The sequence below is a fragment of the Scyliorhinus torazame genome, chromosome 20, assembly GCF_047496885.1.
Source record: "Scyliorhinus torazame isolate Kashiwa2021f chromosome 20, sScyTor2.1, whole genome shotgun sequence".
Taxonomy (NCBI): Eukaryota; Metazoa; Chordata; class Chondrichthyes; order Carcharhiniformes; family Scyliorhinidae; genus Scyliorhinus; species Scyliorhinus torazame.
The window spans coordinates 26,701,326-26,715,504 of NC_092726.1; the positions used below are offsets into that span (position 1 = coordinate 26,701,326).

General features: G+C 51.6%; 1 protein-coding gene across 1 annotated transcript in view; it reads left to right on the forward strand.

Annotated features, from left to right (window-relative positions):
- The window catches only part of LOC140397014 (zinc finger MIZ domain-containing protein 1-like), a 251,326-nt gene that overhangs the window by 200,209 nt on the left and 36,938 nt on the right, over positions 1-14,179 (forward strand). Inside the window, 2 exon segments of the mRNA XM_072486046.1 lie at positions 3,281-3,452; positions 12,852-12,993. Of these exon segments, the coding sequence (XP_072342147.1) occupies positions 3,281-3,452; positions 12,852-12,993 (314 nt within the window).

Consider the following 14,179-nt stretch of genomic DNA (forward strand, 5'->3'; position numbering starts at 1 on the left):
ACCATCTCTCCCTGTAATTTGCCACTCACCATCACGTATCTGCCCCCGTTATCCGCCACTATAGTCTTTGCCTCGAACATTACCCGCTTCCCCACTAATATAGCCACCCCCCTGTTTTTCGCATCCAGCCCCGAATGGAACACCTGCCCTACCCATCCTTTGCGCAACCTAACCTGATCTATCAGTTTCAGGTGCGTTTCCTGTAACATGACCACATCTGCTTTAAGTTTCTTAAGGTGTGCGAGTACTCGTGCCCTCTTTATCGGCCCGTTAAGCCCCCTCACGTTCCACGTGATCAGCCGAGTTGGGGGGCTTCCCACCCCCCCCCCCCTTGCCGGTTAGCCATCATCTTTTTCCAGCTTCTCGCCCAGTTCCCACGCGGCTGTATTTCTCCCAGACGGTGCCCCCCCCCGCCCATCCTTTCCCGTACCCACTCCCCCCTTTCCCCAGCAGCAGCAACCCAGTAATTCCCCCCTCCCCCCCCCCCCCCCCCCCCGCTAGACCCCCCGCTAGCGTAATTACTCCCCCCATGTTGCTCCCAGAAGTCAGCAAACTCTGGCTGACCTCGGCTTCCCCCCGTGATCACGGCTCGCCCCGTGCGGCGCCCCCTCCTTCCTGCTTCTCTATTCCCGCCATAATTATCATAGCGCGGGAACCAAGCCCGCGCCTCTCCCTCGGCCCCGCCTCCCATGGCCAACGCCCCATCTCCTCTCCCTCCCCACCTCCCCCCATCACCACCTGTGGGAGAAAGAAAAGTTACCATACCGCAGGATTAATCATACAATCCCTCTTCGCCCCCCCCCCCCCCACTCGTCCCACCACTTTGTCCAAACGTTCATTTTCGTAGTCCAATCATTCCAATTTTTCTTCTACAATAAAAGTCCACGCTTCATCCGCCGTCTCAAAGTAGTGGTGCCTCCCTTGATATGTGACCCACAGTCTTGCCGGTTGCAGCATTCCAAACTTTATCTTTTTTTTGTGAAGTACCGCTTTGGCCCGATTAAAGCTCGCCCTCCTTCTCGCCACCTCCGCACTCCAATCTTGATAGACGCGGATCACCGCGTTCTCCCATTTACTACACCGAGTTTTCTTCGCCCATCTAAGGACCATTTCTCTATCCTTAAAACGGAGAAATCTCACCACTATGGCTCTGGGAGCTTCTCCTGCTCTCGGTCCTCGCACCATAACTCGGTATGCTCCCTCCACCTCCAACGGACCCGTCGGGGCCTCCGCTCCCATTAACGAGTGCAGCATCGTGCTCACATATGCCCCGACGTCCGCCCCCTCCACACCTTCAGGAAGGCCAAGAATCCTCAAGTTGTTCCTCCTTGCGTTATTTTCCAGTGCCTCCAACCTCTCCACAGATCGTTTCTGGTGTGCCTCCTGTATCTCCGACTTCACCACCAGGCCCTGTATGTCGTTTTCATTCTCTGCTGCTTTCGCCTTCACGACCCGAAGCTCCTGCTCCTGGGTCTTTTGTTCCTCTTTCAGCCCTTCAATCGCCTGTAATATCGGGGCCAACAACTCTTTCTTCATTTCCTTTTTTATCTCCTCCACGCAGCGTTTCAAAAACTCTTGTTGTTCAGGGCCCCATATGAAACTGCCACCTTCCGACGCCATCTTGGTTTCTGCTTGCCTTCCTTGCCGTTGTTCCAAAGGATCCGCTGCAATCCGGCCACTTCCCTCTCCTTTTTCCATCCGTGTCCAGGGGGAACACCCTTCTGGTTTACCGCACGGTGTTTTTAGCCGTTAAAATTGCCGTTGGGGCTCCTATCAAGAGCCCAAAAGTCCGTTTCACAGGGAGCTGCCGAAACGTGCGACTCAGCTGGTCATCGCCGCACCCGGAAGTCAGTTATAATTAGTATTAGTTACTGCATTACATTTTTAATATAAATTTAGAGTACCCAATTTTTTTTCTCCCAATTTAGTGTAACCAATCCACCTACCCTGCACATCTTTGGGTTGTGGGGGTGGGACCCACGCAGACACGGGGAGAACGTGCAAACTCCACAAGGACAGCGACCTGGGACCGGAATCGAACCCGGGACCTCGGCGCCGTGAGGCAGCAGTGCTAACCACCGTGCCGTCCTTGAGCTGGTTCCTTTCTTACCTATTTAATTACTGCTCAAACAGTAATTGGTGTCCCCCCAAGGACCTAATCCTGCCCCCCCCCCCCCCCCCCCCCCTCCTCCTCATTTTTCTCATCTACATGCTCAGTTACATCATCCGAAGGCACGGTTTTTGTGTACTCAGGGCACCAGCTCGACCCGAGCTTCGACTCTTAATATCAATGTCCCCCGGTCAAGCACCATCATGATTTAACAATTCTCATCCTTGTTTTCAACTCCCTCCGTGGTCTCATCTCTCCGTATCTCCTCCACCTCCCACGATCCTCTGGGATCTCTGAGGTCCTGTCCTTCTGCGGCTTGGCGCTGTACTTTTGTTTTATACTGCTCCTGTGAGGCAGTTTGGGATCTTTTATTATATTAAAGGTTCTGTGGAAATTTAAGTCGCTGTTGTACATTCCAGCCCCCAGTTCTCAAACACAGGATCTCACCACAGGGACCCCAGAGTCGGAGAGCGGAGGAGACATGGAGGCTCTGCTACACTGCATCCTTGGCTCCACATGTACGTTCTCCAGTCGGAGACAACGTCAGGAGTGCGAACGTCCCAGGAATTACTATCGTGGCCTGTTGGTTTCCCACTAAATTTGGTTGAAAGCGACATTGAGGGTTCATTCTTTTTAAAGTTTAGAGTACCCAATTCTCTTTTTTTATTTTGCAATTAAGGGGCAATCCACCTACCCTGCACATCTTTGGGTTGTGGGGGCGAGACCCACGCAGACACTGGGGAGAATGTGCAAACTCCACACGGGCAGTGGCCCAGAGAGGGGATCGAACCTGGGACCCCGCAGCCGTGAGGCAGCAGTGCTAACCACTGCGCCATCGCGCTGCTGGTATTGAGGGTTCATGATCTGCGGAATGTTAACCTAGGTTGTGTAAGGGCAGCACGGTGGCGCAGTGGTTAGCACTGCTGCCTCACGGCACCGAGGTCCCGGGGTTAGATTTCAGCCCTGGGTCACTGTCCGTGCGGAGTTTGCACATTCTCCCCGTGTCTGTGTGGGTCTCACCCCCACAACCCAAAAAGATGTGAAGGGTACGTGAATCGGCCACGCTAAATTGCCCCTTAATTGGGGGGAAAAAAATTGGGTACTGCATATAAAAAAAACAACTAGGTTGTGTATTTGAACTGGAAATAACCCCTGTTATTTATGTTCCAGCCTGCAAGATCTATGCCTGGGTACCCCAACTCTCCGATATCAGGAAACCCAACACCTCCAATGACACCAGGGAGTAATATTCCTCCGTACATGTCCCCAAACCAGGATGTCAAATCGCCCTTTCTTCCAGATATTAAACCCAACCTGAATAGTCTTCCTCCACCCACTTCAGGTAACGGTGGGCTTCTGTCATGTAATCGCGCGCGGCGAGACTGGAAGAGTGTCCTGGGGGGGTGGGGGGGGGGGGGAGGGGGGGGCGCAAAGCTGCAGAATGATTTGGGTGGGAGCGGGGGATATCAGATGGGTTAAAAGTCTGCGGGTTCGCAGGTGCAGAGAGGTAGCTGCGTACATAGCCTCAGTGTTTCAGCTGAAGACGTTCGCACGTGTCTGCAACTCGGGACTGACGGGGACGTGGCAGGGAGACGGAGGTGTCCATCGTGGATTGGAAGGGGCTGTGTTCTCCTTGCCTGCTGGGTAATCCTGGAGATGTAGCGTGATTTTCCTCCCGAAAAGTAAGCTACAGTATTAACATGGGACTGAGTACAGTGCCGCCCACACAGTGATGGAAGCGATCACATGACCTGCCCCTCGTGTGTTGGACAGAGCTAGGCGTAGAGGGAAGCAGGGAGGTAACTCCTGGCTTGAACCTTTACTGGTCATAAATATAGGTATATTAGTTAATAAATACTTGCTGTTGAGCTGCCAAAGACTACCAATATTTTAACAGGACCTATCGAACTACACCTCAAACCTTATAACAGATACATAGATCCTTTTTAATGGAGCAATGTATTATTGAACAGTCTCACTCTTTATTGAATTTAACTGTCAGAGAGTTTAAGATGCAGTATTTTCCCTTAAAGGAAATGAATTTCTTCCTAAGCAGACTGAGGTCCTTCGAGGGATAAACACGCAGGAAGGGAGCACAATGAAGCTCACCCAAACTGGCGAAAACTCAATAACAGATTTGTTTCACTACCTCCTCTAGACAGTTCTGCAGTTTTATTTGCATTATTCATGCTGCTGCTTCTCATCCTCTCCGCCATTCTCTCATGCTCTCATTCCCTGTGCTCTCTCCGCCATTCTCTCACACACTCCCTCTCATTCTCTGCCATTCGCTGCGCTCTCTCCACCATTCTCTAATGCTCTTTCCCTCACTCATTCTCTCCTTCTCATTCTCTGTGCTCCCTCTCCGCCATTCTCTCATGCTCTCCCTCTCACATTCCCTGTGCTCTCTACACTATTCTCTAACGCCCTTCCCCTCTCTCATTCTCTCACACTCTCCCCATCTCATTCTCTTGCACTCTCTCTTTCTCAGTGATTCTCTCACGCTCTCTCTCCCTCTATCATTCTCTTGTGCTCTCTCTCTTCCATTCTCTCTCTCCCTCTCTGCCATTCTCTCTCTCTGCCATTCTCACTCTCTCCCATTCTCTCTCTCTCTCTCTGCCATTCTCTCTCTCTCTCTGCCATTCTCTCTCTCTCTGCCATTCTCTCTCTCTCTGCCATTCTCTCTCTCTGCCATTCTCTCTCTCTGCCATTCTCTCTCTCTGCCATTCTCTCTCTCTGCCATTCTCTCTCTCTCTGCCATTCTCTCTCTCTCTGCCATTCTCTCTCTCTCTGCCATTCTCTCTCTCTCTCTGCCTCTCTCTCTCTCTCTCTCTGCCATTCTCTCTCTCTCTCTGCCATTCTCTCTCTCTCTCTGCCATTCTCTCTCTCTCTGCCATTCTCTCTCTCTCTGCCATTCTCTCTCTCTCTGCCATTCTCTCTCTCTCTGCCATTCTCACTCTCTCCCATTCTCTCTCTCTCTCTCTGCCATTCTCTCTCTCTCTCTGCCATTCTCTCTCTCTCTGCCATTCTCTCTCTCTCTGCCATTCTCTCTCTCTGCCATTCTCTCTCTCTGCCATTCTCTCTCTCTGCCATTCTCTCTCTCTGCCATTCTCTCTCTCTCTGCCATTCTCTCTCTCTCTGCCATTCTCTCTCTCTCTGCCATTCTCTCTCTCTCTCTGCCTCTCTCTCTCTCTCTCTCTGCCATTCTCTCGCTCTCTCTGCCATTCTCTCTCTCTCTCTGCCATTCTCTCTCTCTCTGCCATTCTCTCTCTCTCTGCCATTCTCTCTCTCTCTGCCATTCTCTCTCTCTCTGCCATTCTCTCTCTCTCTGCCATTCTCTCTCTCTCTGCCTCTCTCTCTCTCTGCCATTCTCTCTCTCTGCCATTCTCTCTCTCTGCCATTCTCTCTCTCTGCCATTCTCTCTCTCTGCCATTCTCTCTCTCTGCCATTCTCTCTCTCTCTCTCTGCCATTCTCTCTCTCTCTCTGCCATTCTCTCTCTCTGCCATTCTCTCTCTCTCTGCCATTCTCTCTCTCTCTCTGCCATTCTCTCTCTCTCTCTGCCATTCTCTCTCTCTCTGCCATTCTCTCTCTCTCTCTGCCATTCTCTCTCTCTCTCTGCCATTCTCTCTCTCTCTCTGCCATTCTCTCTCTCTCTCTCTGCCATTCTCTCTCTCTCTGCCATTCTCTCTCTCTCTGCCATTCTCTCTCTCTCTGCCATTCTCTCTCTCTCTGCCATTCTCTCTCTCTCTGCCATTCTCTCTCTCTGCCATTCTCTCTCTCTGCCATTCTCTCTCTCTGCCATTCTCTCTCTCTCTGCCATTCTCTCTCTCTCTGCCATTCTCTCTCTCTCTGCCATTCTCTCTCTCTCTCTGCCATTCTCTCTCTCTCTCTGCCATTCTCTCTCTCTGCCATTCTCTCTCTCTGCCATTCTCTCTCTCTGCCATTCTCTCTCTCTCTGCCATTCTCTCTCTCTCTGCCATTCTCTCTCTCTCTGCCATTCTCTCTCTCTCTGCCATTCTCTCTCTCTCTGCCATTCTCTCTCTCTCTGCCATTCTCTCTCTCTCTGCCATTCTCTCTCTCTCTGCCATTCTCTCTCTCTCTGCCATTCTCTCTCTCTCTGCCATTCTCACTCTCTCTCTCTGCCATTCTCACTCTCTCTCTCTGCCATTCTCACTCTCTCTCTCTGCCATTCTCACTCTCTCTCTCTGCCATTCTCTCTCTCTCTGCCGTTCTCTCTCTCTCTGCCGTTCTCTCTCTCTCTGCCGTTCTCTCTCTCTCTGCCGTTCTCTCTCTCTCTGCCGTTCTCTCTCTCTCTGCCGTTCTCTCTCTCTCTGCCGTTCTCTCTCTCTCTGCCGTTCTCTCTCTCTCTGCCGTTCTCTCTCTCTCTGCCGTTCTCTCTCTCTCTGCCGTTCTCTCTCTCTCTGCCGTTCTCTCTCTCTCTGCCGTTCTCTCTCTCTCTGCCGTTCTCTCTCTCTCTGCCGTTCTCTCTCTCTCTGCCGTTCTCTCTCTCTCTGCCGTTCTCTCTCTCTCTGCCGTTCTCTCTCTCTCTGCCGTTCTCTCTCTCTCTGCCGTTCTCTCTCTCTCTGCCGTTCTCTCTCTCTCTGCCGTTCTCTCTCTCTCTGCCGTTCTCACTCTCTCTCTCTGCCGTTCTCACTCTCTCTCTCTGCCGTTCTCACTCTCTCTCTCTGCCGTTCTCACTCTCTCTCTCTGCCGTTCTCACTCTCTCTCTCTGCCGTTCTCACTCTCTCTCTCTGCCGTTCTCTCTCTCTCTCTGCCATTCTCTCACGCTCTCTCTCTGCCATTCTCTCTCTCTCTCTGCCATTCTCTCTCTCTGCCATTCTCTCTCACACTCTCTGTCATCCTCTCACGCTCTCTCTCTCTCTCTCTGCCATTCTCTCTCTTTCTCTGTCATTCTCTCGCGCTCTCTCTCTGCCATTCTCTCTCTCTCCCTGCCATTCTCTCTCTCTCTGCCATTCTCTCTCTCTCTCTGCCATTCTCTCTCTCTCTCTGCCATTCTCTCTCTCTCTCTCTCTGCCATTCTCTCTCTCTCTCTGCCATTCTCTCTCTCTCTCTCTGCCATTCTCTCTCTCTCTGCCATTCTCTCTCTCTCTGCCATTCTCTCTCTCTCTGCCATTCTCTCTCTGCCATTCTCTCTCTCTGCCATTCTCTCTCTCTGCCATTCTCTCTCTCTCTGCCATTCTCTCTCTCTCTGCCATTCTCTCTCTCTCTGCCATTCTCTCTCTCTCTGCCATTCTCTCTCTCTCTGCCATTCTCTCTCTCTCTGCCATTCTCTCTCTCTCTCTGCCATTCTCTCTCTCTCTCTGCCATTCTCTCTCTCTCTCTGCCATTCTCTCTCTCTCTCTGCCATTCTCTCTCTCTGCCATTCTCTCTCTCTCTGCCATTCTCTCTCTCTCTGCCATTCTCTCTCTGCCATTCTCTCTCTCTCTGCCATTCTCTCTCTGCCATTCTCTCTCTCTCTGCCATTCTCTCTCTCTCTGCCATTCTCTCTCTCTCTGCCATTCTCTCTCTCTGCCATTCTCACTCTCTCTCTCTGCCATTCTCACTCTCTCTCTCTGCCATTCTCTCTCTCCCTGCCATTCTCTCTCTCTCTGCCATTCTCTCTCTGCCATTCTCTCTCTGCCATTCTCTCTCTCTCTGCCGTTCTCTCTCTCTCTGCCGTTCTCTCTCTCTCTGCCGTTCTCTCTCTCTCTGCCGTTCTCTCTCTCTCTGCCGTTCTCTCTCTCTCTGCCGTTCTCTCTCTCTCTGCCGTTCTCTCTCTCTCTGCCGTTCTCTCTCTCTCTGCCGTTCTCTCTCTCTCTGCCGTTCTCTCTCTCTCTGCCGTTCTCTCTCTCTCTGCCGTTCTCTCTCTCTCTGCCGTTCTCTCTCTCTCTGCCGTTCTCTCTCTCTCTGCCGTTCTCTCTCTCTCTGCCGTTCTCTCTCTCTCTGCCGTTCTCTCTCTCTCTGCCGTTCTCACTCTCTCTTTCTGCCGTTCTCACTCTCTCTCTCTGCCGTTCTCACTCTCTCTCTCTGCCGTTCTCACTCTCTCTCTCTGCCGTTCTCTCTCTCTCTGCCGTTCTCTCTCTCTCTGCCGTTCTCTCTCTCTCTGCCGTTCTCTCTCTCTCTGCCGTTCTCTCTCTCTCTGCCGTTCTCTCTCTCTCTGCCGTTCTCTCTCTCTCTGCCGTTCTCTCTCTCTCTGCCGTTCTCTCTCTCTCTGCCGTTCTCTCTCTCTCTGCCGTTCTCTCTCTCTCTGCCGTTCTCTCTCTCTCTGCCGTTCTCTCTCTCTCTGCCGTTCTCTCTCTCTCTGCCGTTCTCTCTCTCTCTGCCGTTCTCTCTCTCTCTGCCGTTCTCTCTCTCTCTGCCGTTCTCGCTCTCTCTGCCGTTCTCGCTCTCTCTGCCGTTCTCTCTCTCTCTGCCGTTCTCTCTCTCTCTGCCGTTCTCTCTCTCTCTGCCGTTCTCTCTCTCTCTGCCGTTCTCTCTCTCTCTGCCGTTCTCTCTCTCTCTGCCGTTCTCTCTCTCTCTGCCGTTCTCTCTCTCTCTGCCGTTCTCTCTCTCTCTGCCGTTCTCTCTCTCTCTGCCGTTCTCTCTCTCTCTGCCGTTCTCTCTCTCCCTGCCGTTCTCTCTCTCCCTGCCATTCTCTCACGCTCTCTCTCTCTCTCTGCCATTCTCTCTCACACTCTCTGTCATCCTCTCACGCTCTCTCTCTCTGCCATTCTCTCTCTCTCCCTGTCATTCTCTCACGCTCTCTCTCTGCCATTCTCTCTCTCTCTCTGCCATTCTCTCTCTCTGCCATTCTCTCTCACACTCTCTGTCATCCTCTCACGCTCTCTCTCTCTCTCTGCCATTCTCTCTCTTTCTCTGTCATTCTCTCGCGCTTTGTCAGTCTCCCTGCTCCTTACATCACTCTCTCAATCGCCTGCTCTCTCTGCCATTCTCTCGCGCGCTCTCTCTCTGTCATTCTCTCTCTCTCACTCTCTCTGTCATTCTCTCGCGCTGTCTGTCAGTCTCCCTGCTCCTTCCATCACTCTCTGTCGCCTGCTCTCTCTCTGCCATTCTCTCTCTCTGCCATTCTCTCTCTCTCTCTGTCATTCTCTCTCTCTCTCTGCCATTCTCTCTCTCTGTCATTCTCTCGCGCTGTGTCTGTCAGTCTCCCTGCTCCTTCCATCACTCTCTCAATCGCCTGCTCTCTCTCTCTGTCATTCTCTCTCTTTCTCTCTCTCTGCCATTCTCTCTCTCTCTCTCTGCCATTCTCTCTTTCTCTCTCTCTCTGCCATTCTCTCTTTCTCTCTCTCTCTGCCATTCTCTCTTTCTCTCTCTCTCTGCCATTCTCTCTCTCTCTCTCTCTCTGTCATTCTCTCTCTCTCTCTCTCTGTCATTCTCTCTCACTCTCTGTCAATCTCTTGCGCTGTGTCTGTCAGTCTCCCTGCTCCTTCCATCACTCTGTCGCCTGCTCTCTCTCTCTCTCTCTCTCTGCCATTCTCTCTCTCTCTGTCATTCTCTCGCGCGCTCTCTCGCTCTCTGCCATTCTCTCTCTCTCTCTCTCTCTGTCATTCTCTCGCGCTGTCTGTCAGTCTCCCTGCTCCTTCCATCACTCTCTGTCGCCTGCTCTCTCTCTCTGCCATTCTCTCTCTGCCATTCTCTCTCTCTCTCTCTGTCATTCTCTCTCTCTCGCTCTGCCATTCTCTCTTTCTCTCTCTCTCTGCCATTCTCTCTCTCTCTCTCTCTGTCATTCTCTCTCACTCTCTGTCAATCTCTTGCGCTGTGTCTGTCAGTCTCCCTGCTCCTTCCATCACTCTGTCGCCTGCTCTCTCTCTCTCTCTGCCATTCTCTCTCTCTCTGTCATTCTCTCGCGCGCTCTCTCGCTCTCTGCCATTCTCTCTCTCTCTCTCTCTCTCTGTCATTCTCTCGCGCTGTCTGTCAGTCTCCCTGCTCCTTCCATCACTCTCTGTCGCCTGCTCTCTCTCTCTGCCATTCTCTCTCTCTGCCATTCTCTCTCTCTCTCTCTGTCATTCTCTCTCTCTCGCTCTGCCATTCTCTCTCTCTCTCTCTCTGTCATTCTCTCGCGCTGTGTCTGTCAGTCTCCCTGCTCCTTCCATCACTCTCTCAATCGCCTGCTCTCTCTCTCTGTCATTCTCTCTCTTTCTCTCTCTCTGCCATTCTCTCTCTCTCTGCCATTCTCTCTCTCTGCCATTCTCTCTCTCTCCCTCTCTGCCATTCTCTCTCTCTCCCTCTCTGCCATTCTCTCTCTCTCTCTCTGCCATTCTCTCTTTCTCCCTCTCTCTGCCATTCTCTCTTTCTCTCTCTCTCTGTCAATCTCTCGCGCTGTGTCTGTTAGTCTCCCTGCTCCTTCCATCACTCTGTCGCCTGCTCTCTCTGCCATTCTCTCTCTCTCTCTCTGCCATTCTCTTTCTCTCTCTCTGCCATTCTCTTTCTCTCTGCCATTCTCTCGCACGCGTTCTCTCTCTCTGCCATTCTCTCGCGCTGTCTGTCAGTCTCCCTGCTCCTTCCATCACTCTCTGTCGCCTGCTCTATCTCTCTCTCTGCCATTCTCTCTCTCTCTCTGCCATTCTCTCTCTCTCTCTCTCTCTCTCTCTGCCATTCTCTCGCGCGCGCGCTCTCTCTGCCTGCCATTCTCTCTCTCTCTCTCTCTCTCTCTCTGATATTCTCTCGCGCTGTCTGTCAGTCTCCCTGCTCCTTGCATCACTCTCTGTCGCCTGCTCTCTCTCTCTCTCTCTCTCTCTGCCATTCTCTCTCTCTGCCATTCCCTCTCTCTCTCTGTCATTCTCTCACACTCTCTCTGTGTCATTCTCTCTCTCTCTCTCTCTCTGTCATTCTCTCTCTCTGTCATTCTCTCGCGCTGTGTCTGTCAGTCTCCCTGCTCCTTCCATCACTCTCTCAATCGCCTGCTCTCTCTCTCTGGAATACTTATTCTCTGCAATCTCTTCCTCAATGATTCCTTTCCCATTCTGCACCTGCTTCTATTCATCAATCCATGTTCAATACTGCTGCCCGCACTGTCAGCTTGCTCAGTGTCGAAACCTCTGGGAATAGTTTAGTTTATGGAACAGCATAGATTTTACTTTAGGAATACACTGTACATGTTCAGTGTTTCAATGTATAGTGTTCCCTTTTGGACATTCCCGTTAGAGGAAAGAACCAACTTAAAATTCTCTGTTAGTTCCTGCGGGAAAATTTGATTTGTTAAACATTGTTTCTCTGAATGCCGTACTTCTTGCGAATGCAACTCTGAGGCTAAGTGAGAAACAAAGAACAATACAGCACAGGAACAGGCCCTTCGGCCCTCCAAGCCTGTACCGGTCATGACACCAACCTTGGCCAAAACCTTCAGCACTTCCTTGTGCCGTATCCCTCTATACCCGTCCTATTCATGTGTTTGTCAAGATGCCTTTTGAAGGCTGTTAATGTATCTGCTTCCACAATCTCCCCTGGCAACGCGTTCCAGGCACTCACCACCCTCTGCGTAAAAAACCTGCCTCGCACATCTCCTCTAAACTTTGCCCCACGGACCTTAAACATATGCCCCCTGGTGAGTGACCCCTCCACCCTGGGACAGAGTGCCTGCCCATCCACTCTGTCCATGCCCCTCATAATCTTGTAGACCTCTATCAGGTCACCCCTCAACCTCCGTCTTTCTAATGAAAACAGTCCGAGTCTATTCAGCCTCTCCACATAGCTAACACCCTGCAGACCAGGCAACATCCTGGTAAACCTCCTCTGCACCCTCTCCAAAGCCTCCACATCCTTCTGGTAGTGTGGTGACCAGAATTGTGTGCAATATTCCAAGTGCGGCCTTACCAAGGTTCTACACAACTGCAGCATGACTTGCCAGTTTTTATACTCGATGCCCCGTCCAATGAAGACAAGCATTCCGTGTGCTTTCTTGACTACCTTGTCCACTTGTGTTGCCACCTTCAAAGATCTGTGGACCTGCAGGCCCAGATCTCTCTGACTTTCTATATTCCTGAGAGTTTGGCCATTTACGGTATATTTCCCCTCTATGTTAGTCCTGCCAAAATGCATTATTACCTCACGAGGAATTACAGTACTACGATGAACAGCTGAAGTGGGGGACAGTGATCCGTTGGAAGCAAGGGTTTTTGAAAGCGTTATTAGATTGGAAAGTGACACAGGGTGTCTCGTGTTGTAACGGGAAAACCAAACGTATCGGACTGTCCCGGTGTACGAGTCGCAAAATGTTCGTATGAAGGTACAGCAGGAAATTAGGGAAGAGAATGAAATGTCGGCCTTTATCTCGAGGGAGGTGAACTATAAAAGTTGGGAAGCCTTTCCACAACAGGGCATTGGGGAAACCGTACCAGTATTGTCTAGTTTTAGTCGCCTTATTTAAGGAGGGGCATTGGGAGCAGTTAAGAAATGATTCCTGGGAATCTCATGAGGAAATGTTCGGCCTATACTCATTGGGAGTTTCGAAGAACAAGGGACGATCTTATTGGAATACAGAAGATTCTGAGTGGGGGGGGCCATGTTGAGAGGGTTTCTCCTTGTGAGGGTACCAAGGGGGGCAGTATGAAGGAAGGGTCTCATTTAAGATGGAGATGAGAAGGGGACAGGGAGGAAAGTGGGGTTGAGGCCCACAATCCGATGAGGTGTGGCCTTATTGACGGGGGGGCTAGAGGGGCCGAAAGGCCTCTCCCAACTGTTTCTGAAGGGGCTACTTGGAAAGCTCGGGACAGAGTCTGACGTGACGGCTTTTCCTGGTTTCAGCCAACCCGGTGGACGAGCTGCGCTTGACGTTCCCAGTGCGAGACGGCGTCGTACTGGAGCCATTCCGCTTGGAGCACAACCTTGCCGTCAGCAACCACGTCTTCCACCTCCGCCATTCTGTGCACCAGACCCTCATGTGGAGGTGAGTGGGGAGGAAAGGTTCCCACGCGGTGTCAGACAGACAAGGGTGGGTGGGGACTCCAGCTAACGGTGAGGGGTTTTAAGTTGTTTATGCCTGTCAGTTAACACCAGGATGAACCTATCCGGTCACGTAAAATTAATTATTCCTCATTAACATAGAACCATAGAATGCCAACAGTACAGAAGGAGGCCATTTGGCCCATCGACACTGAAAGAGCACACTACCTCGGCCTTCGACCCACCTTACCTCTAAGGGGCAATGTTGGACTGAGGGGGGAAACTGGAGCACCCGGAGGAAACACACGCAGACACGGGGAGGGCGTGCAAACTCCACACAGACAGTCACCCCCAAGGCCGGAATCAAACCCGGGTCCCTGGCGCTGAGAGGCAGCAGTGCCAACCACTGTGTCACCGATGTGATCCATGGTTCAGTGAATAGCACAGCCACCTCTGAGGTAGAGCGTTGAGGCCCACCCTCGGCCTTGAAGGTAAAAACCAACGCTGAATCTCCAGCGCTGTACCAGCGCCGCACCTTTTGGAGGTATGAAGTCTTGGACGAAATCTTAAACCGAGTAAAAGCTCTAACAATGTTATCGAGGCCTATCTACTCAGGCAGATGTAAAAGACACTATTGTGAAGAGGGGTCAGTGGACAGTGCTATTTTTCTGCATTGCTGACTCTCCGAGATTCTATCAGGATTCATATTGAATCTTTACTTGACATGTCTGCTTTGTGACTGGAATGACTGTTTTTCTTCCGAATGCTCTCCTCACGTCTCCTGAAGCTCTCCAACTAAAGCACTTACTTGCGATACAATTCCACAGGGACTAGAATCCATCTGTTTCTTTTGTTCAAGTGTTCTTGTTGGGTGTGCCAGTCCAGAGGGAGACTGCCAGCCGCCTGCACATGCATAGGAGCTATCACATCCAACCCTAACCTAGTGTCAGAGGGTTTTTACAGCACAGAAGGAGGCTGTTCGGCCCATCGTGTGTGCGCTGGCCATCGAGCACCTCATCCCATTTCCCAGCACTAGGCCCAAGGCCTTGTCTGCTACGACATTTTCAAGTGCTCATCTAAACACTTTTTAATAGTTGTGAGAGTTCCTGCCTCTCCCGCCCTTTCAGGCAGCGAGTCAGAAGCGATCACACTGGTGCTGGAGGGAGCCCTGTTCTGAGGCAGACCCCTTT